Source organism: Ursus americanus, chromosome 1, assembly GCF_024610735.1.
Source record: "Ursus americanus isolate L20-20 chromosome 1, mUrsAme1.1.p, whole genome shotgun sequence".
Classification (NCBI taxonomy): Eukaryota; Metazoa; Chordata; class Mammalia; order Carnivora; family Ursidae; genus Ursus; species Ursus americanus.
In genome coordinates, this window is record NC_142127.1 from 48,967,952 (window position 1) to 48,995,347 (window position 27,396).

General features: G+C 35.8%; 1 protein-coding gene across 1 annotated transcript in view; it reads right to left on the bottom strand.

The window, feature by feature from the left end:
- Positions 1 to 833: 833 nt before the first annotated feature.
- Positions 834 to 27,396, bottom strand: part of TLK1 (tousled like kinase 1) — a 138,305-nt gene continuing 111,742 nt past the window's right edge. Inside the window, exons 13-21 of the mRNA XM_045779995.2 lie at positions 19,916 to 20,013; positions 17,373 to 17,454; positions 13,260 to 13,351; positions 13,085 to 13,174; positions 12,766 to 12,935; positions 12,102 to 12,237; positions 9,226 to 9,337; positions 8,229 to 8,336; positions 834 to 2,617 (exon numbers count right to left, since the gene is read on the bottom strand). Of these exons, the coding sequence (XP_045635951.1) occupies positions 2,441 to 2,617; positions 8,229 to 8,336; positions 9,226 to 9,337; positions 12,102 to 12,237; positions 12,766 to 12,935; positions 13,085 to 13,174; positions 13,260 to 13,351; positions 17,373 to 17,454; positions 19,916 to 20,013 (1,065 nt within the window). The 3' untranslated portion in view covers positions 834 to 2,440. The remainder of the gene's footprint in view (positions 2,618 to 8,228; positions 8,337 to 9,225; positions 9,338 to 12,101; positions 12,238 to 12,765; positions 12,936 to 13,084; positions 13,175 to 13,259; positions 13,352 to 17,372; positions 17,455 to 19,915; positions 20,014 to 27,396) is intronic.

Consider the following 27,396-nt stretch of genomic DNA (forward strand, 5'->3'; position numbering starts at 1 on the left):
CAGAATTCAGGAGACCAAAACCAATGTAAGCTTCAAAAGAGAGCGAAAGATAGCCAGTGACTGAAATTATTCAGCGACAGACCCCCAATTTCCCATGTGAAGAACAGTAAATGATTCAATTTGGCTCAGTTAGCCATCTTGTACCTGTTGGGTTAGTGGCCTATGACCCAAAATCTGTAGCATGTGCTGGGAAAAACACAGGTGTGTATCTGATTTATCTCATCTCCAACTTTGATTCTAAAGGACTGCCTAAACTCAGACTAAGGAGTTTATGTTTCATGTTGTGGCTTGTTTTCCTGCATTTCCACACTAGCAGTCATTTTCATTCATTTGAAAAGAGTATGTAACACAGTGATTTAGTCGACACCACTTACTCCACCTAGTGTTAGATGTACATGTCCACTTAGTTTCTGACTGAAATATTAAAAACCGAGCATTTTAATTCAGGACTTTAAATGACAATTACTATATGAACACTGTACTTAATGATTTAGAAAGATGAAAACTCAACAAAACTGAAAAATTCGTAAGCAGCACCTAAAGCACTCAATTAATGCTAATATTTCATCACCATATCAGTATTTTTGAAAAACAGGATTTCTATCTTAATCTACAGAGGAGTAGGTACAGCCCTGAGGCCACTCCTCACTGTGCTGTGTTACTTACCCAGGATTAGAATTGATAACGGCTCTTAGGTTTACTTTAACAACTTGAAGCACTTGATACCTGTCTTGAAGTATACTTCAAGAATTTATGGAGTTGATTCTTAAGGAGCCAAGTCAATCAATATCCTAAATCTTCAAAGCTCCCTTGAAATGCAACTTTCATAGTCCTTAAATTTTAATTGTCATTGTTTATTACTGTTTTTGGCTACATTCTCTACAATTTCAGCAGCATCTTAAAGAGACAATGTGTCTATATGTACAATGAAAGACAAAATGGCTTGCAACATGAGAAATAAGAGCCACAGTTTAACTGTACAATATTAAGGAGAATCTGTGGTTATCACCTCCTTTTTCGGCAACATGGACAACTTACGTGTAAGTATCAGCATTATGAATGTGACAAATAATTACAGGAGTAAAATATAACATCCTGAAAAATAATGGTTTCTACCATACAAGGCAGTTAGAAAATGTTCACATTTTAACAAATCTGTACAAACCACAAGAAACTTATTTATGGGACCATCATCTTACCTTTCTGATAAGAACCTTCTAGAAATGTAGAATAAACATGAACAACTTATAAATCTAGTTATCTATGTGCTCCACAGCTCTAGAACCCAAGAATCTGATTGAGTGAACCCCACATGTCCAAGATGGATCATTTTTACATGCCTTGATTGTTAACGAATGCCAGCCTTTAATATCTCTCTATGATGTACAGTCAACTTGCACCTTTAAGGAGGTCATTAGATTTTTTTTTTTTAGCAAAGAAGCAACATCATTTAGCAGCAATTAAAGCGCCTTCAAGAAGACTTAAAAAAAATACAATATCCAATTAGAAAAGCCATATTTTTAAACATTTGTACAAGAATAAGCTGCTGAAACTTGGTAATTGAAATACAACATCTGTACAACAATTTACAATAGAGCTAGAAGGGAATTTATCATTATCCTGCATAGAACTGGTCTGATCTGCATTTGGCTACATACTGTCACTTGTTTATGAACAAGGCCTGGTAACAAAGGGAAGAAAATATCTAATTCAAACATGTTGAAAACACCAGAGATATTTAGTGAATTCAACTGACAAGCAGCTCCTTTTTTCAAAGGTGTAAAGTATCTAGAAACAACAACTCTCCTGGTTAACATGACTAGTGGGGAAAAAAAAAACCACCAACAACAAAAAAAACCCCGGATATGTGGTTTCGAGGTACAACCTGGTAAAAGCCAGAACAGGCAAGTGACAAAGTCTAACTTTGTCCAAAGTCCAAAGATTCTAACTCTCACATTCTACTATAAAACACAAATGTCACTGTCATTCAGTTCTTACTTTGGTTTCAGCAGATTAACTGCTGAATGCTGAAGAATGTATCCAGGCACTATAGTTCTTGTGTTAGAAATAGTTTTTCCATGTGTTTTTAAATAATGAAAAACTACCCTTCATATTAGAACTCTCTAGTAACAACCAAATGTATTTAAGTATTATAAACGTTATTTACAGTGTTCCCCCAATTTTTTGTAACATGGTATTCCTGTTTCTGTGCAACAGGCAGTCATCCTTCACTGCTCAAGGTTCTAGTCAAAGTGTACATTTTATTCATTGTCCATGATCCACTCTCATACAAATGACACTATGAAGAACTTCAGTTCACAAATAGTTCTCAACCATGTCCTGTGTGAAAAAGAAAACAACAGAAAACAATCAAACGCTCTCAAACTCAAGTGTGTATCTGGAAGCAATTCAAAGATATCATGCCAATTTTGGAGGAAAATCAGTAAGTAATTATGCTTGAAGAAGGGGGTGTAGGGGATGCTGTAAGCCCAGCCATGTGTAAGTTTCCTGAAGAATTTGATCTTCTCATATGTGGGAGAAGGTACGGGTCATTTGCCAGTTGGTGCACGTCAAACCGATCTTCTTTGCGGTAGGCCAGACAGCGTCTTATAAAGGCCTTAAAAAAAAGAGAAGTTCAGAAGTTAGAATTTTTGCCCCTTCTAAACATCAGTCAGCTGACTCCTACAGAAGGATGAACATATTTAAGATAATAAGTATATTTCACTTCATTGGCATTCAAATCTTAAAATTCCGTAGCAATAAAGTTCTTACTCCAAATTCAACTCAACTCACAGCCCTTAGTTGTTCACTTTATAGTCTAAATGATTACTGCTACCATTTAAGGTGCATTAAGGTACATCTCATTTAAAAAAAATTTTATTCCAAGAACAAAAATTAGCATTTGACTTCGAGTGTACCATTCAGTGACATTTTAAAGTACATTCACGTTGTTGTGAAACATCAATTACCCACCTCCAGATCATTTTTATCATACAAAACTTATCCAATATCCATAACAAAAGCTGAAATTTTGTACCAATTAAACAACTCCTCACCCGTCTTTCCCCCAGCACTTGGTAACCCCTATTCTGTGAGTGGAATCATACAGTATTTGTCCTTTTGTGTATGACGTATTTCACTTAGCACAATGTTTAAAGAGTCATCCACATAGCTGAATGATCAGAATTTCGTTTCTAAGGCTGAATAATATTCCATTTCATGATATACCACATTTTGTTTATCCATTTATCTACTGATTGACCTTTGCATTTTTTCCACCTTCTGGCTATTATGAATAATGCTGCTGTGAGCAATGGCACATAAATATCTGATCCCTGGACTTGCTGGATGACATGGCAATTATTTCTAAAAACTGAAGTATAACTGACATTGTTAATTTTAGGTGTATAACTTAGTATTTGTTTATTGCAAAATGATCACAATAAGACTAGTCGGTATCTATCACCACTGTTAGAAAATTTTTTTCTTTTGATAAATTTTAAAATCTATTCTTATAGCAACTTTCAAATACATAGTATTACCAATTATAGTCACCATACTGTACATTACACTCCTATGACTTATTTTATAACTGGAAGCTTGCACCTTTGACCCTCTTTGTCCATTTCACTCATCTCCCACTCCATGCCTCCCACCAGTCTGTTCTCTGTATTCATGAACTTGGTTTTTGTTTTTTTTTAGTAAGATTCTACATATAAATGAGATCATATGGTATCTTTCTCTGACTTATGTCACTTAGCGTAATGTGCTCAAGGTCTATCCATGTTGTTGCAACCGGCAAGATATCCTCCTTTCTCACGGCTGAATTATATTCCGTTGTACATATACACATTTTCTTGAGCCATTCATCCACTGATGAATGCAACAGTGCTCTATTCTCCACATCCTTGCCAACACTTATTTCTAATCATTTTTTTTAATAGCCATTCTAACAGGTATGAGGTAATACCGCACTGTGGTTTTTATGTTTTTAAAGTAGGCTCCACACCTAACATGGGGCTTAAACTCACAACCTTGAGACTTCGAGTTGTGTGCTCTCCCAACTGAGCCATCCAGGTGCCCCCTCACTGTGCTTTTGATTTGCATTTCCCTAATTAGTGACAATGAGTACCTTTTCATGTACCTGCTGGCCACGTATCTTCTTTGGAGAAGTGTCTATTCAGATATATATATATATATATATTTTTAGTAGGCTCCATGCCCAGTATGGAGCCCAATGTGAGGCTTGAACGAATGACCCTGAGGATGAGGACTTGAGCTAAGAGTCGGATGCTTAACCAACTGAGCTACCCAGGTGCCCCTTGATTGTTTTTCTGCTATGCTGTTGTACAAGCTCTTCACGGATTTTAAATATTGACCCCTTATCAGTTATGATTTGCAAATATTTTCTCCCATTTGGTAGGTTGCCTTTTCATTTTTTTTTTTTTTTTTTGATGGTTTCTTTTGCTGTGCAGGTGGTTTTTCATTTGATGTAGTCCTCTGTGTCTTTTTTTTTTGCTTTTGGTGTCAGATCAACAAATCCTCACCAAGACTGATGTCAAGGAGATTAATGGCTACATCATCTTCCAGTTTATTGGCCTCAGGTCTTATATTCAAGACTTTCATCCATTTTGAGTTTATTTTTGTGTATGGTTTAAGACAGTGGTCCAGTTTTCCCAACATCATTTATTAAGAGACTGTCCTTTTTCCCCACTCTATAATCTTGGCTCTTTTGTTGTAAATTAATCAACCATCTATGCGTGGGTTTATTTCTGGGTTCCCTATTCTGTTCCACTGATTTGTCTGTTTTTATGCCAATATCATCCTGCTGGTTGCAACAAACTGTTGGTTATAACATACAATATCAACTGTTTGGTTGCTAGAGCTCTGAGATATAGTTCAAAGTCAAGGAGTCTGATGCCTCCAGCTTTGTTCTTCTTTCTCAAGACTGCTTTGGCTATTCAGAGGCTTTGGTGGTTTCATACAAATTTTAGGATTGGGTGATCCATTTTTGTGAAAAATGCCACTAGAATTTTGATAGGAAGTGCATTCAAATTTTTAGATTGCTTTGGGTAGTTTAGATTTTTTAATATTCTTCTGATTCATGAGCAAGGAATATCTTTCCATTTATTTGCAGTGTCTTCAATTCCTGTCATCAAAGTTGTTTAGTTTTCAGAGTACACATCTTCCACCTCCTTGGATAAATTTATTCCTAGGTATTTTATTCTTTTTGATGCAACTGTAAATAGGACTATTTTCTTAATTTCTGATAGTTTATTAGTATATAGAAATGTAACAGATGTTTGTATCCTGCAGCTTTACTGAATTTGTTTTTTAGTTCTATGAGTTTTGGGTGCAGTCTTTAGGGTTTTCTATACATAATGTCATTTGCAAATAGTGACCTTTTTACTTCTTCCTTTCCAACTTGGATGCCTTTTATTTCTGTTTCTTGCCTAACTGCTCTGGCAAGAACTTCCAAATACTATGTTGAATACGGAAAGCTGCATTTCTCTTACATAATTCCAGACTTCTAGAATTTTTCTTCTGCTAAAACAACCCTCTCACCCTCCTTCCATTTTACTGTCAGTTTACTTTGGCTAGAGGATATGATGCCATTTTTTTGCCATGATTTTTTTTTTCCTTTTTAGCATAATGACTTTCTTTAGATGAAGGGAACACTAAAGTGATCCTTCTACTGGGGTTTGTTTCCTGGGTTGATATTGTAAATAATGGGACTATAATCAGTATCTTTTTTCCTTCTTAAACTGGTCCTTCAGACTTTCTATTAAAAAAAAAGTCTAACATAAGATTACACAAATCATAAGTGTACAGTACAAAACAACTCCATGTAGCTGGCAACCAGAATGAAAAGCTCCTAAGTCTCCTCATGCCCCGCCCTTGTCTAGGCTTTGGCTCTGCCCCCTACCTAGCCGGGTCATCTCTATCTATCTATTCTACTGTAGTTGAGTTTTGGTTGTTCTAAACTTAGGAGGAATTACAGCTTACGTTCTCTTTTGCCTAGCTTCTTTCACTCAATATTTGAGCGATTCATCAAATTTTTGCAACATATAAAATATTTTCAAAGGATAATTGATCGTCTTCTTTATTTACAGCAGAAATAACTTTAGCTTGTCTTGAAATTCCTAACTTCCACATACATTCATCAATTAAAAGCATTTGCAGGAAAACTACAACTAAGATATATAACTTTAAAATCAAAGCTTAATCAAAGTATTTTGCACCTTCTTTGTTTGAAATTCATTATAAGTAATTTTTTCTCTAAAAATAAACCTAGGTTTTCTTATCCTTTTCCCTTGGTTAGCTTACCAGTATTTATCAAAAAATTTTCTGAATCCTTAGGTCTTAATCGTTTTCACAGTGGTCTTTGAAACTTAAGATGGAAAAAAAAAAAAAAACTCAAGAGTGACGGATATGTTAAAGGCAGAGGAGTTTGAGAAGATAAAAAGCTGCTGACAACGAGGTTTAGGCTTTGTACTTAAGATGCCCACACCAGGTCAGTGGAGGTACTTGGTAAAGGTGTATTCTGTAAGGATGAGGTTTGGGGGCAAAATAAAACAAAAAACAATGTGCCCCTCCACCTCCCAGATCTGTGATTGTGGTGCCTATGAAGAGCCTGAGGCTAGAACCAGAGATGGCTATATGGGACTTCTTTTTGGCACTATACTCATTACTGGTCATTTTTGTCCGTTAATTTAGTTAGTTTCTGTTCCCATTGATGCTGCAGACGACAGAAAAGGAAGGCAAAATTTAGATGCTAGCATTGTCAAGTTCTTTTTAAAGAGCCATATTTACCTTATGAAAAATATGTGATGTTCTTATTCTGAAGGATAACGAATTAGCTTGTAAAAGTCATCCAGAAAACTTGCTAAAGCCAATTAAGACAAAATGAAATACTGGACTTTTTGCGATTCACAAAAACCAGTACGTTTTCAATTCTGAAGGTCACTACGACCTCAATCTCTGGCAATATCTAGCAGTGCTTATCTACATTCTAAAAATATAGAAACTATATAATGTCTGTTTGTTTATTCATACCAGAAAAGAATGGGAACTTCATGTGTTTTCTTAGGAATTTCATAGGGTTTAAAAAAAGAGAAGATTCCAACAGGGATCACAGAGAAATGAGCTTTGTGATGAGTGTAACAAAGCAAGAGTGAAAATACAAATGTGAAAGGCCAATAGGATGAGAGTAGAAAGATATTAAGCATCACAAACATTTTGCTATTAATTACAAATGCTATTCTATGTTACTAGACAGATGGATTAGAACTACGGGAAGCCATCTGTTGCTGACTCGTGGACTGCTACTTGGAAGCAGAGGTGATGAAGAGGTCAAGCTTTCTCAAGAGCTACTGTAGGACAGCGTAAGGTCAACAGTGGATTCTGGAGTCTAGCAGAAGTGAATACTTTGGGCCATAGTTCCGCTATTAACTAGCTCGTATGATTCTGGACAAGGTAATTCCTCTATGACTTAGCTGGCTTCCCTATAAAATGGTAATAATGAAGATACTGATCTATACCTCAAAAGGTTTTTAAAGGATAAAGTATCAACACAATGCTTGGCACATAATCACTAAATAAATGGTAGTTATTATTACTACTTTATTACTTCTTGTATACTTAAATATCTCCCTATTAACATAAGCTGATATATAAAGTTCTTGTGATTTTTTTTTTTCCCCCAATTTTCAAAGCAAACTGATGTGCTCAAAGAATCAGGGACTGTATTTGGGTCTTTCTTTAGAAGAAGAAAACTATGAAAACCAAAGACCTAATGGACAGATTTTATTGTGGCAGCAATCCCTTTTACTTTACTTACTAATAAGTACAGCTGACCCTTGAACAATGTGAGGGTTAGGGGTACAGTTGAAAATCCAAATAGAACTTTTGGCTCCCCAAAAAATAACTATGAATGGCCTATTGCTGACTAGAAGACTTACTGACAGCATAAACAGTCGAGTAATATATATTTTGTATGTTATCCATATTATATACTGTACTCTTTTAATAAAGTAAGCTAGAGAAAAGAAAATGTTAAAATCTTAAGAGAAAATACATTTACAGTACTGTACTATTAAAAAAAAAATCCACAATAATGGACCTGTGCGGTTCAAACCCATGTGATTCAAAAGTCAACTGTACTTACTTTAAGCACAATTTATGAAATGAAATTTACTTCACAAAACCTATTTACATAAATTTAATACCTTTGCTTCACTGCTTACAACTGGTTTTACGGGGAACTGGACTTCTGTGGCTTTTAATATTGTATTTTCTTGAAGAATGTCTTGTTGCGATTGATTGTGACCAAATGGCTTTAAAAAAAAAAAAAGTTTAGAATTTTCTCACAAAATATTTAAACAGTAATTATCAGCAAACCCCCAAAATATAAATGATTTGTGTTCTTAAAAAATCTTAGTTATTCGGAACTTGGGATGCATTCTCATAGAAACAAGGTTATAACTGATAAAAGGCTGAGTAAACCCATCAATCCTCAACATAAACGTGGTGAATAAGCACAGAAAATAATACTGTTACAAGATAATTAAATTGAAAAATTTATTTTGACTGTTTAAAATATAGGAATAAAGAAGTAAGAAGCAGTGGAAATGTCTGTGAAATTTATGAAAATTCCAAAAATAAAATACTTTGAACACGGTCCACTCCTGTTCCTAACTTGCAGTGACTTTCCATAGAAGTCCCTTAACCGCCCCCTCTCCGCACTGATGAAGGGGTTGGAAAGGATCTATGGCAGCTTGTAGTTCTGACTTCAAAATAAAGAGAGGTTTGGCAAGAATTCAGACTAAGTTTGATGGAGCTTCCCTGAGGAAGCACAAGGGGACACTATGCCCAGGCCAAACTGAGTACGTGTGAGGGGTGAGGTAGGAGTGGGGGAGACAATGTGAGCAATAGAGAGAATGGAGTGTTTTGGCTCAAGCATCCCTAAAAGCAGAAAATGTTAGCACTATTAATAGGTAGTTTCTTCTTTTACTTAAAAAAAAAAAAAAAAAGGCAGGACAAAAAGCAGATCAAGAAAGCTGCTGTGACATTAAAATAATCTGATCCATGGAAATTTTAGCAAGAAACAAAGGCCTGGCTTTCCTAAGAAGGATCTACACTGACGACAAGTTAATTAAACTTTACATTTAAGAGGGAAGATTCAGCTTCTCTCCACACAGCAGAATCTTGCGTGCTTTAACTTACCTTTCTACCATAAAGACACTGAAAGAAAATGACGCCGACTGACCACACATCAACCTTGTTGGAAATCTTTGGTGGTTCTTTTCCAACTACAAAACACTCAGGAGGTAAGTACCTACAGTTTTTTGGGGTAGAAAAGAGGAAAGGATACTATTAACAATCTGTAACTTAAGCCTTCTAAAAGTACCTTCAGAACACTCAGAATACTCATGCACAAAACCGTAGGACTTTCATGAATGAAAATCAAAATTCCGCAGCATTTACATCTTTGTATCACTTGACTCTAGAGCCAAAACATACAACTTCGTGATAAAGTATGCAATACATACATAGTATGTATATTATATATACTAAAATTATTTTTCATTTCTGTAGGTAATATACATGTATTATCAGTAGAAATTATAATGTTCTAATTTGAGTAAGCAATAATAAATGCTCTCTCATGCCCTTTTACCTGTGTTCAAACTGTAGGCAATTCTCTTCCTGAAACACCTATCTGACCAGCTGGTTCTTCTGTTTAAAAAACTGCACATCATGCACTGCCAAGGTCAGACCTCTTGTTTGTAACACAGACCCATCCTAATCTAGAAGCAACTGGCTAGGCAGACAATTCATTTGGTTCCCCACACTGCTCCCCTGCCCACCCCTACTACCCAGCATGCTTCTTAATAGGACAATCTCTAATGCCTTCCCAACCACTCCAAATTCATTTGGGGAGCATCTTTTTTCTTCATTAAGACCGACTGGACCTCCATAAACCTCTGTTCCCTCTAGGCTGAGTTCTGCTTCTTTCCCATGTAACCAGCAGATACTATGGTACCTCTATTATGGTGTTAAAGTAAAATCACACTAAACTGTGAGCAGCTCAAGGAGCTCTTCTTATTCACTGTGCAGTTTTTGAACCCTAGCAGCATCTGAAATATATTAAGTATTCAAAAATACTATTTTCTACTTTTATTTGTAAGTTTATAATTTTATATTAAGGAAAGGTAAAAATAAATTCGTCACACCTTAGGTTATAAATAAAAAGATCCATCAGGGATGCAAGCATGTCCCACCTCTAAAATTTAGATAAACTAAAAAATCCTGAAAAGGAATAATACAGCTAAATGGGAATCAAACTCTTTTCCTTTAGTTTTATATTTAAATCATTTAAATTTCAGCAAGATATGCACAGATTTCTTAAAAAAAAAACAACACAACTCTGGAACTTCTTGAAATAGAACCACCAAAGATGACCAATAACTCATTTGTAATGTAAATCCTTTCCTACCCCCCAAATCAAGTAAAAAGCCAGATTTGTTTTATGAATAAAAGTATATTATTTTGTGTAGATTTATGAAACAAGAATGGCTCTTAAATACTATGCTACCCTGTCTCTTGAGACAAAAAGCTGTAAGCAGGGAGAGGAATTGTAGGAAAGACACCAAAGCTATTTAGGAAGAAATGACCACCAGGAATTAGTGAATGGCTGCATTTGAGACCTGAGAGGGAATGAGGGACAAAACTGATTTTCTTCTAAGTGATATTAACAAATAGTTTACATGTATTCCTAAAAAACTGTACAGAAAAATCCCAGTTTACCAAATACATAGCTAAAACAGCTACTATGACTGTAGGAAACTAACCATTTTTCAAAACATGCTTCTATGAGAAATACATTCCAGGTTACTACATGGAAATGCTCCAGCCCACCTGTCAGAGGTAAATCTCCTTGCCCAGCCCTCAAACTAGCAAAGCCAGAGTGCAAGGGAAACAACATAGTGGGAGTCTCTGCAGAGGAAGGATGATCTATTATTTAGAACTATCTAAATCTATTTTAAGCTATCTTCCATGGAATCCAGAGTTCTATGAAGGAGACGTTTTGCTAAGTCTGAAGACTACTGATTGAGGATACCAACTCTTAGGGGGTTACTAGGTTGAATGACAAATTTCTTTAAATATGGGCTGAAAAATCCACAATCTTACTCATATTCCTAGAAAATGCTGCAAGCAGAATTTGGAAGTAAAATGGCTTTAAAAGAACACATGAACACGACTAATCCCTGTTCATGAAAAGTAAAGTTCATACAGACCCAGAGCATCTTGTGGAACTGTGCCTAGGTTGTGTGAAGACTGTTCCAGAAACCCCAATGTCACAGTTATGTTTGTAGTCTCCATCTTGTTAATAAAGTTGAGTACAGTTCTCTCTCCAATTACAATCTTATTCCTTTTGCTAAACTAAGTTTGTTTTGAAATTTTATAGTCTATATTCTCCATTTCAGTGAATTTGAGAGTAAGTTTTGAAAATTGACACTGAAGTGATTTTTGTCAACACCTAGGCACTCTGAAGGGAATGACATTCATTTAGACTTAGATCTGTGAAGCTACAGTTCTATCTAGAGTTTATATGTATGAAGTTATGAAAAGGGATTTCTGAGAGCCAAGTCCAAAGACTAACAATATTCCAAACTTCTTTCCCATGCATGATCAACAAAACCTCCATCTCCAATAAATACTGTAACCACAGAACCTCTACAGAGAGGACGTCATGCTTATGGCTATTGCTTGTAATAGTGAGGATGTTATCTTCATATGAGTATTTTTACCGATGACAAACATCACTTGAACATACAAAAGAAAATCCATGATTCTCCATGTGAGGAGTTCCTGGTAGATACTGAAGTGACCTGCCAATGCCAAGTTCTTCTCCCTTCACTTTACTGATATTTACAGTTAAGACCAGATGAGAAAAAGAAGACTGACAACAGTAATCTCCCTCTTGACTCAAACTTCGTATTAGTACCCTCACCATAGTAATCTCAAAGATACATGAAAATAAAAACTAAACTCTCATAAAAAGTAATCTAGACAATTTCGATATTTTATACACTTACCAGTAAGTGCCTGCCCCTTGAGAAGTTAGATCCATTCCATCTACACCATAGCTATCATCATCCATGATCTTGGATAGACCAAAATCAGTAATTTTGATTTCGCCACATGCTGTGCCATCTACCAGAAGGATGTTTCCTAAGAACAAAATATAAAGGTTTTTTTTTTTTAAATGATACATAGATGAAAAACATTTATTTACTACTTTAGCTGACACTGGGGGAACAGATATATATTTAAAATACGTGGTTAAAAATGTAAATTTAAGGGGCGCCTGGGTGGCGCAGCGGTTAAGCGTCTGCCTTTGGCTCAGGGCGTGATCCCGGCGTTCTGGGATCGAGCCCCACAGCAGGCTCCTCCACTATGAGCCTGCTTCTTCCTCTCCCACTCCCCCTGCTTGTGTTCCCTCTCTCGCTGGCTGTCTCTCTCTCTGTCAAATAAATAAATAAAATCTTTAAAAAAAACCACGATATTCTCTTAAAAAAAATGTAAATTTAAAATATAATTTTAAAATGTGGTGATTCAATGGGCATTTTAAATTCTAGTATTCCACTGACTTTAAAAAACTACACCAAAAAGCAGGTTTTCAGATAACTTAATAAATATGACTTTTAAAAACTACAGTCTTTAGAGTTTAAAAAAATTTAGACAGATTTTATTAATTACCTGGCTTAAGATCATAATGTATAATAGGGGGTTTGATTTCATTGAGATATCTTAGTGCATTTACAATTTGCATTACAATAGACCTAGCTTCCTTCTCTGACATTAATTTATGTTGCTTCAGATAGAAATCCAAGTCATTGCCTTCACAGTACTCTAACACTGTACAAAACCTACAATGAAGAAGAGAAAAAATTAGACATAAAACATCCAATAATTCATTATCACAGTGATGAAATGAAGAGTATATCATCACTACAGAATAAGGAAAGCAAAAGCAAACATATTTTTTCTTAAAAACTAAACCCTTATATTCACTTACGTATCTGTATCCAAGGAGAAATAATCATAGAGTTTAACTATCCTAGGGTGATCCAGTTCTTTGTGTATTCTATACTCTCTGCAGGCATGTCTACGGGAAGAGAGAGTATATTTATTCTCCATGACTATTAAATGTATTTTTCACTTGATAAAAACCAGAAAGTTTTAATATTTACTTGTGGTAGTTTTCCTTCTTCTCATCCCTCCAGCTTTTATTAAGCTGGTGGATCTTCACAGCAGCATATCTTTGTTCATAAAGGTCAAAAGCCTAGGATTCAAGGCATAGAAGAGTTAGGACCAAAGACCAACTGAATAGCTAAAGAGATTAAAAAAAAATTGGTGGTAATTTTTATAGTAATATGGAATTAGAACATACACTACAGTTTTTGGTCACCATCTCTGCTAGGACTATATATAGTTCAACAACACATTATCAGAAACAAGATTCCAATTCCACTATATACATCAGAGAAAACTTCAAAGTGAATTTTCACATTCAAGTTTCATAAATGCCAATACACTGAATCAAGATAAAACAATAAAGCTGTTATTTGTTTTTTTAACGTGGACCTGGCTCTTCTAGAGCAGCAAAAGCAGTAAGAAGCCAACAAAACAGATTGCTGTAGTGCATTTTTATGGGGCTGGATAAAGCAAACCTTTTTCCTCTACCTTTCCTAGCAACTCCTCACTTCTTTAAAAATAAACAAGTTCATAACAATTTCCAACTGTTTAAAAAATTCTAAACTCTAAACTTTATGAAACTGTTCAAACATAACCATACAACATTATCACACCTAACTACATCAATAATAATTCCTTAAAATCTCTTCTAATACCCAACTTGTCTTCAATTTTTACTGGTTGTCTCAAAAAAAGGTTTTACACTGGTTTGTTTGAATCATCAGCCTACTTCTTACATAAAAAAAATTAAGAATGCTTAAGTATTCTTTTAAGGTCTCAGGTAATTTACAAATTAAAAAACACCTGAATGTCATTAGAGAGATCTATCTAATAATTTAGGCTGCGGTGATTTATAGACAAAGGTGCCCCTTTAAAAACAAAACCTAAAATTTACATATTAGAAAGCAGGTCCCCAGTCTCTACTCCCCCCATCAACTTAACCTAAAAATAAACAAGAAACTGTCACAAAATCATAAAAGCCTAATAAGATCAGAAATAATATAGCATGCAGTAGTTAAGAATATTCATTTTGGAGTCAGATAAACTTATCAGCTACAGAACTCTGTGCTAATACCCTCTCTTAGCCTCAGGCTCATTTATAAAGTTTGCGTTGTTGAGAGAATTAAATGGGGTAGAACACATAAAGTGTTAAACATTAGCTAACTACATTATTAAAAGCTTAAAGAAATAGAAAGGATTAAAAAGAAAAGTTCATGTGAGAGAATGCAAAAAAGCATAAAAGGATAAAGAGAATAAAATTTTAAGTGCACTACTAATAAACATTATCGATACATATGGACTTATATATGACACATCTTTTTCCCAAGATTAGGTGAGTAAAGTATACCCACCCATAAGGCTAATATGGTCAATTACTGAGCAACTGAGTCAATATTTTCCACCTTGGTGTAGAAAAGTCTATATTTTTTGACTCACAATCTGCTGCTTTGTTTCCCAGTGGACGTGGCAACCATGAAAAGGCTTTGAAGGGGTTGGGTGAATGTGGTCTTTAGTATTTAGGTCAGTACTGAACAAAGTTATTAGGCCCCCATCTGCATTTTCTATTTCCTACATAAGCCCTTTCTTCAAAAAGAAAAGCCCCTCTTAGCCCCTGTGATATTAAAAACAGTGCAAATACTATAGGGCAGTGGCAGAAGGTTGTCACGAAAGGTCAGGACAAAGAGCCCAGAGGCTGGGCAACTTTAAGGCTGAGCGAGTGCTAACTGTGCTTCTGGTGATTTTTAGATCCAGATGAGCCACTAGGGTCTTTTTTACTCTGCGGCCTGAGTAAGGCTGCTTAAACCATTAAGTGCTTGAGGAGGAACTACTACTCGGACAGAGAACCAGGAGCTGGAAGACAGCTCACAGATCACTCCTGATGCGTGAGAAAGGTCTGACCCATGATGTGTAATGCTTGTCCAACTTAAAAACAAAACGGTTCACAGTTGAACAAAGATCAGAACTGAAGTTTTCTGCAACCAAGTCCCATTATTTTTTCCCAGAGTCAGAACTAGAATAGAATCCAGGTCTGTCTTCAGTAAACTAAGAAGGCACAGTCCTTGCCTCATTGAACAGAGAGGATGTCTAACAATAGTGTGATGAGCTTACATTTGCTAAGCACCAGTGTTCCTGTGATGCAGCTCATCCAATCAGTACAACAAGCATTACAACAACCCAGGGCGCCTGCGTGGCTCAGGTGGTTGAGTGTTCGACTCTTGGATTCAACTCAGGCTGAGCTCTCAGGGTCCTAGGATTTAGCCCTGCAAAGGGCTCCGTGCTCAGCATGGAGTTTCACTCTCCCTCTGTCCCTCTCCCCCTGCTCTCTCTCTCTCTCTCAAAAATAAGTAAATAAATCTTTAAAAAAAAAAAAAAATCTCTACAACAATCCTATGATGTAGGTAGGCACTGTTGTTATTCCCAGATGGAAGACTGAGGCAGAGGATGGTAAGTCATAAGCCCAAGTATATACAGTTAGTAAACAGTAGTCAGTACTGGTCGGGATGCAAACACAGCCTATCTGGCTTCAGAACCCAAGCTCTAAACCACTAACTATATTAATACATAACAAAACAAAGCATGAAGTGTCAAGGATGAGCTATAAAAGGGAGACCAACAGGGAAATTTTCTACAGGAATTGAGTTTCAGGTGAGGGTACGACTTTAGTAAGACTTCATCCTACTAAGCACAAATGGGAAGCCCCATTTGGGCTTATAGGCAGGAGAGTGAGATGATCAGGCTGCATTTTATCAAAAGGCCACTCCAGCCGCGGCATGCATTAATAAACTGGAGAACTCAATGAGCCCTAAAGAGGTGATCAGCTAGGAGGCTCAGGGAGCAATGCAAGTAAGGGCCAAGGAGGCCTTGAGCTAAGAGAGAGAGGAGAAGGGTCATCGCTGGATTTAAGAGAGCTTAATGACGTAAGTTAGCAGTGGGCACCAGGGACTGGTTTTATGTTGAGGGAAGGAAGTTACAGAAAAGGTGGAGCCAAGGATAGCCTCGAAGTTTTTCACTTGAGGGACTGGGCAGATGGATGGCACTGCCATGTACTGCACTGGGAGCAGTGTTAGAAGAAAAGGTTTTGGAAGAAGAGGAAGGTAACTTTGGTGTCAGACCCGAGTGTGTGAGTGCATATGAAGCATCCGTGTGAGGTAAAAGGACTACGTCATGTACACCGACAGGTGTGGAACACAGAAGGAAAGTGCAGGATGGATATTACGTACACTGCTTCAGTAAAGTCTTTTTTGGTAAGAGTTAAAATCCTCTCTGGATTTCTTTTGGTTAGGAAAAACAGGAACTAATGTATGTCTTTCGTAAAAAAGTGAAGAGGCCTAACACAAACTTCAGAAAGCAGAGGAAACCTGTATTTGAAAAGGAGAATATAGAATGATCAAAGACCTTAGGAACTACAGGTTTTTTTTTTTTTTAAAAAGATTTATTTACTTGAGAGAGAGAGAGAGAGTGTGTGTGCAAGCAGGGGGAGGAGCAGAGGGAGAGGGACAAGCAGACTCCCCCTGGGCATTAAGCCCAACCCCATGACCCTGAGATTATGACCCTGAGCCAAAATCAAGAGTCCAATACTTAATGGACTAAGCCACTCAGGCGCCCCAGGAACTACGAAATTTAAAGGTTGGGCAGAAAGATACAATGTAAAGTGAAAAAAAAGGTAAGATGCAAAACACTGAACATGGTGACTAAAAATTTTTCTACATATATACAGGTACATTTAAGAAACAATGGCCTTAAAATAGGTGGAGATTTGGGTAAATTCAGGACATGTAAGACTTGTGACACACGTTTAAATTACGGGGTACAATCTTTCCATAAATGTACTGTATTAAATGACCACCTGCCTCTCCTGATTCTAATAACCGTTATTTGTATCGGATTGGCTGCTGGTAACAAAGTACCAGACATGAGTGTGACGCAGAGTGTCTCCACTCTTGAGATAAGACAAGATAAGCTATCAGGCTCTTTAGTAACTATAGAGTTGGGACATAAAATCAGTCAAAAAATCATAAAATCAGTCAATAAAAGACAAGTACTTCTTAACCATGTACTCCTATATCTTTGCTATTATAGTGTAAGAACAGAAAAAAAATCTGTATTACCTTATACACTTCACTGAAGCCACCTCTACCAAGCAGATGAAGTAACAAATATCTTTCATTTAATGTTGGGTGATCTTTGAACCTTCAGGGTGAGAGAAAAAGACACTTAGGCACATAAAAACACATACAAAAAGGTTCCTTCCACAATAAAGTTCCACCCTCTCTTCTTCTACTTTGAGCTATTTCTTTCTCAGTTACTGTTCTGCTAATTTTGAATTCCATTCTGTATAGCTTCTCGTGCTCCACGTGCACTACTACTTGCAATCTTAACTCTCTGGTGTTCACTAAGCTTAACATTTAGCTGAACATTCAGGTTCAATAACCAACAGCGCTCTGATAAAGACGTACCTACCAACTATTGTATTTCTAAGAGCTTTATGAAATCCTACAACTACTCAGTAGGAATTATTTCCCACAGAAAAATATGCTTTTATATTGGGAGTATGGTTAATCAAGATTTTACAGTAGTACTGACATATGACTAAAAATAATTGTATAAATTGGCCTTCATACATGATTAAATTTTACTGTCTTTGGACTTCTATAAATAAAATTTCAATTTCCAATTAAAAAATGAAAGCTTTAAAAAGAACCTTAGAAAAAAAATCACTCACAGATAATACTCTTATTATTATTTAACATTTATTGCTCCTGCTATATATTAAGCATTCACATGTATTAACTCATTTATTTCTCAACCAACCCTACAAAGTAGGCCTTGCTACCATCTCTTATTTTATAGATGAGGGCACTACTGCACAGAAAGGTTAAGTAACCTTGCTCAGGTCAACAGTTAATACATGACTGGGCTTAGTGGAAAAACATGATTCCAAAATGTACACTCTTGAAATTAAAAAACAAAACAAAAACCAAAACAATGATAGCTTTATTAATTCCAGGTGTAAATATATTTTATTATTTTACTCAAAATCAATTGGCTATAGCTTTGACAATTTCTTTTCTTGAAAAATTTATTAATAAGACAGATTTCTGGGGCGCCTGGGTGGCGCAGTCGTTAAGCGTCTGCCTTAGGCTCAGGGCGTGATCCCAGCATTCTGGGATCGAGCCCCACATCAGGCTCCTCCACTAGGAGCCTGCTTCTTCCTCTCCCACTCCCCTTGCTTGTGTTCTCTCTCTCGCTGGCTGTCTCTGTCAAATAAATAAATACAATCTTTAAAAAAAAAAAAAAAGATTTCTGCTAAGTTTTTGTTTTCGCTTTTTTTTAAAGTAAACTCTACCTCCAGTGTGAGGTTCGAACCCACAACCCAAGATCAGAGTCGCAAGCTCTACTGACTGAGCCAGCCAGGCACTCCCCTGTTTAGTTTTAAAGTGAAATGTTAAAGCTTTAACAATTAATTTTCATCAAGTAGACTAAGTCATACCCACAAATAAGTCTGAACATAATTTTCAGAAGAGACAACTGTAAATTAGTTTTGTCCTATCTACTTTATTAGAATTTTCATCTGGTACATTTTGGGTTATTCCATAACTATGTTATTTCATTCACCTTATGCACAGGAAGGATCTGTATATTTATGAACATAAATACAAATGATCATGAATAGGCCTTCTTTTAAGCAAGACATTTATAGTTCATAAGAGAAACTGGCCATTTCCAATTGCAACATTCATATTAGGTCATGAAGCTTTAAATGACATGACAAATCTTATAAAGTATAAAAAGATACTCTTCCTCTCCTCTACATTAAATCCAAGTAGTGCGCTGCTTAATTTCTATCTTTGTCATAAAGCTCCCACCAGTCCACAGTTATTTTCTCTTCGAGTTCCTTAGCATTTAATATTTATGGCACTCATTCCAATAAGCAAGGATGACAGAGGCTATAACTTAAACTTCTACTACAGTTTTTGCATAAATTCAGTTAATTGAAATAATTTTTCCTTCACTATTGTAATATTAACTTTGGTATTCAGTCAACAAATATTTATTTTGGGCCTAGCATGTGCCAGGTACTGGTCTAGAATCTGGGGATATAGCAAGAATAAAACTAGGTCTCTGCTCTCATGTAGCTTACATTCTAATTGAGGAGACAGGCAATAACTGAAAAATATAACTAATTCCAGGTAGTGATAAATGCTATGAAAAAATAAAGCAAGTCAAGGATACTGAGAAGGGGATGGAGTGGAGGCGAAGACAGGTATCTTATACAGGGTGGCCGAGGGACAGCCTCTCTAATCATCATTTGCAGTGAAGTAAGGAGTAAGCCACTCAGATATTTAGAGGAAGAACACTTCGGGCAGAGGAAATAGCAAGCACAAAAGACCTGAGTTGGGATTGTGCTAAATAAACATGTTCGGGGTGGCTGGCTTGTGTACAACATATAAATGAGGGGAGGACAGCGATGGGGGTGGTGAGGGGGCCAGAGACCAGATCATACAAGGCCTTCGGAAAATGGGAAGGATTCTGGATCTTTTTCTAAGTGTTCTGAGAAGCCCCCCAACAAGGAAATATTGTGTTTACGCTCTCCACAGGGGAGAAAAAACTTTTTATCACGTAAAACTGTAAAATATGAATAATGACTTACTGCGAATTATCTTCATTATTTATTCTTTTGAGCTCTCGAATGTGAAGATTTCTGACTCTTTCCAAACGTTCAAGTTCTGCCTGGATTTCTGCCTCTTCCTGAAAATGAAGAGAGGGGACTATAACAAGCTCAATTTATTTGCAATATAAAAAAGATATTTTTACCCATGCATCAATTTTTTACAGTGACGGGAAGAATAGTATATTATAAAGTACCACTGAGTTAAAAGACCAAAGTGCACTTTCCAATGCCTGAAAGATGGAAAGAGATAAGGCAAAAGCCTATTTCAAGAAACCATCCTCCACACAAAAATCTATACCTAATGAGACGCTGAGTTTTATTCTGTACTACAAGAAATCTATTTTTATAATATCTAAACTGAAAATGACTGCAAGGTAGTTGAGGCTGACTTATAATACAAAATGAGATGAAAGTTTTATTTCTGGTACATCCCAATTTTAATTTAAGAGGGAATAATTTAATAATACAAAACAAATGAATGAAGGTATTTTACAATAGTCAAAAAAGGAAGAAAGGAAGAAGACAGAACCACCGATTATTTCTAGACCTTACAATGTTTGAAACACACACACACACACAATCTGACCACCACTGCAATCTTAGAGACTCTACAACAAAAATTATACAGATAGCTGTGGTAGATCCTCAGTTATCCGAGCAGCTCTAGGCAAATCCTAAAGAAAGTCAACATTCAATATAAACATTTTGATAAGTATTTTTCATGTCTCAAAATATACAATTTTGAGGACATTTTAAAAAAATCACACCCCAAATAACCACCTCTCTTACACATCTTTTTGTCAATATAAATTTGAATACTACATAAGGGACAGATAAGGATATACAAAATTTTGGTGGAAAATTCTAGACATGCCCAATTTTATAATATTTCTGAATATTTGTTGAGTAAATAAACAAATACAAATTGCCTTGACCTAAATGTGTATCCACTACCATTATAAATCTATACTTCATGGAACAGAGGTTGTTTTTTAATATTACACTTAAACATCTCTGTATTATATTAGCTCCTTTTCTTCTAATGATTTATCTTTGATTCAAAAAACCCTTTATCTAAAAAATAATTCTAAAGTTTACCTCAAAAATGTAAGTATCATTTCATTCCAAAGCAGATAATAAGAGGCATAAAGGGTATAACACCTTTATCTAAGGCTTAAACTGAAAGGAATTCTAAGTATGATAAAGAAAAACAAATATTCACAGATTAAAAAAAACTAAATCTAAGTATGTTGTTTGTATTCCACTTGACTCTTGAGGTTATTTTTATTATTTTAAAATGAAACTCAACCAACTACTTGTTGCACAGATATTTAATATGGAGTAGGCATCAGATGATAATAGAAACTGTCACAGTAAATTTAAATGAAGGCAAACCTTTCTAGAATTTTGGGGAGAGTTTTAAAAAAATACACTGAACAGACTGTCTTAATTTAACTGAAATTTCCTTACTTAATACAGCTTCAGTCACAAATATTTTTTATTTTAATGAAAAAAGGTAATACTCTAGGAGATTATATAAAAATAGATTAAAAACCTTTTGGAACAAGACTCAAATCACAGCTTAGTTGTCTTAATTTATAAAGATATATAAAGTAGAATTAAGAAACTGGCTATATAGGTATGTCCATGAGTATGAAAAAATTCAAATTCATTTATATTACAGAACTTACAAAGTGGTAACCTTTTCTTTCCATATTACTAATATTTGCGGTCTTAAAAACTTGCCATTAATTTGATTCTCACACACGTAGGAAGCTACTAAACACTTGGAAGGCTGGTGGAATTTTAAATATCTGATAAAACCATGAAATGTCTAATTATTAGGATACCTACTGAAATAATTGTTTTAACTTTTATTTGAAATTGTGGTATGGGGATACTATTTCAAAAGAGAAGTTATAGAAATTAAATTTTACTGAGTCAATAAATATATAATCATGAGATTCAACTAGACTATTGATACAATTACATTTGCTTAATATTTTTTGGTAATCTTCAGAGGTCTATACAATGGCGGTAACCAACACTGCAAAATAAAAACTTATTAAAGTAAAATGTAGGTCTGTGTCAGTTAAGCAAACTTTTTTTGTCCTCTACAAAACTTGACCAGATATGTCCCATAAAATCTTACAATCTAAAAGCACAGGCAAGCTGCATTTGGTTTGAATTATAAAGTTTACAGGAAAAAACAAAATGTCAGAAGCACTAAGAAGAAAAAAAAAGCTGCATCTTCTGTATTTAAGAGGAAATGTCAAGTAAAGGAACTATAACCAAATCTTTTTTTCCTAATAACCAACTCTTATATATGGATAAACATAACTCTTTCATAGTCAGTGAAATACATTTACATCTTCCATATTGTAATTTAAATACTTATTCCACACATCTTGGACCTTAAACCAAAGTGACACACTTCTGGGGGAAAGATAATTCTGCAACTCTTAAACCCCATTAGGAAAAAAAAAAAAAAAAGTATACATACTCTTATGGACTGAAGGTTTGTGTTCCCCTAAAATTCATACTAAGCCCTAAACCCTAATGTGATGGTATTTGGAGATGGGGCCTTTGGGAATTAGATTAGGTCATGAAGGTGGGGACCCTCATGATGGGATTAGTAGCTTTATACGGAGGGAGAGAGAGAGGTCTATCCCCCCTACTCTGTCCCCTCTTTGTGGGAGCACAGATAATAGGACATGTGAGGACTTGAGAAGGCAGCCATCTAAAACCAGGAAGAAATAGATCCTCACAAGAAACTGAACCTGCTGGATGGACCCTGATCTTGGATTTCCACCTTCCAGACTGGGGGAAAATTAATTTCTGTTGTTTAAGACACCCAGTCTATGGTATTTTGTTATGGCAGCCCAAGCAGATTAATACAAATACTTTCAGGGAAATGTTAGGGCAATACGGCCTAGTACCCTTTCTTTATATAAAGGGGGCAAAGCCCAGTTTTGGTATGGCCCCAGGGTGCAACAGTCTAGAATACAGTAGTCTCATCAACTGATATATATTTAGTGCAGTCATTTCCAAAGATCTATCCTGTAGACTACATTCTCCTTGCTTGAGATTGACATTAATCTCTGGGCTGTCCTCAGAAATAATCATTTTCACAGGGCTCAGGCAAAGCAAGTATAACCCAGGCTCATAACTGATCTGAGTTCATTATGAAATGGAATCCTCAAACCCATTGGCAAAACTAGGCCAGATTACTAAATACAAGAGAGATAATCCAACTAGATAGATTGGTTTAATAATACCAACTTTCAATCCTCAAGTCATCCACTAGCTGAGCAGTTAAAGCAGAGGTCTAGAAGAAACATGAGTAAGGACAGACTTTTAGAGAGAGAGGTAGGTTTGGTGATCACATACAGTAAAAGGACACAGCTCTTTTCTGTTTAAACAGGAAGATACAGCAATGGACAATTAAGCAGTATTTACTACAGCTATTTTAACAGTATTTTAAAATAAGCTCTTAATATTCTGAATTAAAACCCAAGTCATACAAGTATACAACAACAGATCTCAATACTGTCTCGCTGCTTAACCTGCAAAACATACCACCTTCCAAAACTTTTACCTTTTAAAAATTTATATGGAAGGCAAATTCCACAGCAACTTAACCTTCAGCAGAAGTTTGACACAGAAATGCTTTCTATTTGTAAGCAAAGTAATTTCTGGCAACTTAATATCCCCGTGGCTGGACTTTCTAAGCCAAAGTCAGTAATAGAAATATAGAATCTCTGTAAAAATGCCAGGTTAAAACTGGTACGTGGCTTTTTGTGCATTTCCCATAATGGCGATTTTTAAAACAGCAATTACTAAAAGAAAGGTGGGGTGTGTAGGCATTAAAGCTATAAAGCTTGAAAAGTTATAAAATGCATTTTCACATGTAAAACTGATACGTTTCCTGAAAAAATTAAACATACTAGTTTAAACTTCTTTAACAAATCTTGAATATGTTACGTTATATCCACAAAAAAAACCCCTCAATTTCAATAAAGCCAAGATAAGATAGAAAGCATTTTGATATATCATTCTCAGCTTGCCTAAAATCAATGAGAGTTGGTAAAAAGGAAATTCTATATAGTATATTATGAAGTGGTAGAAGAAAAGCGTTATCACTTCACACAGTCTATTCAACAGCACTATAACTGAACTAGGAAAACTAGTTCAGAATAAGGTTTCAAAAAGTTTAACTCCAAATTCATTTTAGTAATATGAACAATATTAATCCGGCAAAAGTTGGTATCCGCAGGTCCTCAAATTTTTTAACTTCATAAACTATAATGTCATCCTAAAAGTTTGTCACCAGGAAAGTGAAAGGTAAAATTAACAAAGGCACTATCAGAAGCTAATGGAGAGAAAGGGCAGCGCAGAAAAAAAGAAGAAGAAAATCATTAACAATTTACTTCATCTTTATCCCTGTTGCAATGTCCCCAGATTATTTCTATTACATGCTTTCAAATACTTTAAATATGGATATGAGAGATATGAACTATTGGATTTCCAACCAACAAACCAAAAAACCACACAGATAAAGCAAGTCTGAACTTCCAGAGATCAGTGTTGAAACTATTGCCCATAACCCTCTTTTTGCTTGAGTATGATTATGTAGATTGAAAACTGGGAAGGAGGAGGACAGGGGACAAAAATTATGAAATTCCTGGGGTGGGGTTGGGGGGCTGGGTCATTTCTAACTACATAATGCTCCCTCCACTCCCCTCCCCAGTCACTGAGCTGGTTATTACTGACAGGAGCATACTGTAGCTCCCTCAGATGGATTTCACTGGCTTAGATAATTATTTTAGAACCTTCATGTTTTCTTCTCTCTACATTTCCTTCTTTTTTAGGGGGAGGGTGTGGGGTGTGGAGGTGGGGGTGGTATTTTATTCTCTCTTCAAAGGCGTAAATACGTACATTAAAACCCCTAACTGAGAATAACTGTTAAAATAGGCAGGTTTTGATTCTGCCAGTTCCCCCATTCTATTTAAACAAGACAAAATAAAACCCTTCCCAGCAGTAAATAAATGTAACAATTCAACTGACTGGCAAAATTTAAATATTTAGTACACTTCTTGAAAAAGAAATTACTGCTGCTGCTGCTGTATTAGAGATTCCTTGATGTTAAGCACGAAGCAAGGTGCTGGCCCCACACCGTAGCACAGAACAGGCATCACGCCTTACAGCAGTCTAGTCCTCCGCACTGCCCGGTTCCTTTGAACCTTCTTCAGGATTTGGGTGGATTCACAGATTTTTTTTTTTAAATATGAAAAGATTTAACTTTCTACACAATGATGGAAAGAGACTAGCGACTCTCTTGACGCACCTGAATATACAGGTGACCCTTGAACAACACGGGTTTAAACTGCACGGGTCCACCTACAGGCAGATTTTTTTTCAAGAAATAACATACTGTAAATGTTATTTTCCTCATAATTTTCTTAATAACATTTTTCTCTAGCTTACTTTATTGTAAAAATACAGTATATAACACATATAATATAGAAAATTTGTGTTAATTGACTGCTTATGTTATTGGTTAAGTCTTCTGGTTAACAGTGGGCTATTAGTAGTTAAGTTTTGGGGGAGGCAAAAGTTATATGCAGCGTTTTGTGCACATGGGGGGGATGAGGGTTGGTGCTCCTAACCCCTGCATTGTTCAAGGGTTAACTGTAAATGCTCGGAGTTACAGTTCTTATTGGGAAGGGCCAGTGGCCAAGCAATTGTTTTCTTTTTTTGTGAAATAGTGATCTTTAGACTGAATTTACAAGCACGAATTAAACTCTGCTCTAACCAATGGCTAACATGACTTCTAAAATTCTCTCCAAATTAAAAAAATTCCATTCCCTATAAAACTGGATTAATATTAAACATTACAGAAGCAAAACACATTTTACCTCAAATTCTCATACTGGTAATTGAAAATCTACTACCAAGTTAAGATGTATGACTGCAAATGAAGAAACACAGAGCAAGTAATGTTTATGGATTCATAGTAAGAGCAGGAGGTAAAATTTGAACACTGGGAGTTTTCCTATCTACAGCCAGTCCCATGTTCTCTCAGCAGTCATCTTTTATAGACGACTACTCATTTTTAAAAGGGAAACAGTAGTAAGAACAGAATGTCAAGTTTAGAGTTCTAACACTCTTCTTGGCAATTTTCTTGCCCAAACATGCCAAGAAGTCAGGAACCTCATAACATTCTTCATGGGCTTCATCATGACCTTTTCTACTCTAGTGTATTTTTGCCAGACTTCTACTGAAAACTACTGCCTTATAAAAGTATCTTTTCTTATGTTCTAGAGAAATATAATGTACAGTGTGGTTGGCTTTAATTGAGAGAATTCCCAAGAGATTTCCCCTAGACATTGCCATGAATATAAAGGTGAACACACAGATTTAGAGATTAAGTCTTCTAGAATTATACTGCTCATTATTCTCATATTTTTATTCAAACCTAAGTGACAATAAATGTCACATACGCAAATTTATTCTTTGTGGTTATACTAAGGATTTGATAAATTAGATGACAATGGTATTCTAGAAAGAAAGACCAAAGGAGATATCAAACTTCAAGAATATTTGGGGGTCAATTCACCTAAAACCAATGCCCTGTATTCTCCACTGTTCAAAAGGCTTGTAGACAATCCATTGTCTTCCATTTCAACTAGTTGCATGGTCCACTGGGAAGGAGTGAGAAAAGAGCTGTGTGCTTGTTCTTGACCTGTAAAGATTTCATCATGGAAGATTAATACTGATGCTGCTGCTGCCTGTTACTGGTTGTTTCTCTTTGCAGGTGCCAATATCGGTCAGAGAACAGGATTTCAGTGGTAGAGTTGTTGCTATACTGTTATCTCTTCAGAACGGAGGCACAAGGAGAGATGAATGCCACATCGCAAGGAGCAAAGGAGAGAGAGAGAAAGAAATGGTGTCAGGTGGCATGTTGGATGTGATTTTTGTTTTAGTAGAGATTGAGATGACTGCAAATTGTTTAGCTGATTCCTTCGGTCTGCAAAGATACATTTGTGTTGGTGCTGATGATTCTTGACTAATCCTGTTTCAATCACAAATTGGTTATGTTTTTCAAAAAAAACTTCCAGCACTTATATTCAGGATTTATAAAATCTCTCTCCCTCTCTCTCTCTCTCACTCTTTCTCTTTCTCTCCCTCTCACTCACACACACAACCCAAAAAACAAACATTAAGGCCAATCCCTGTTAACACTATTTAATATTCCATACTGAGATGTCAAATTTTCTATATACATTATTTTCTTCAGCTGATTTAATCAAATATTTTAAATCTAGAAGATGACAAAACTTGAAGACTAAGTAAAGAGCAACACACATCTGCATGCTGTTCACCACACACACCTGAGTAACAGCAGTGGCAAGACATAGTCATTAGTCCTAATAACTTTCAGAATTCTTATTTCCTCA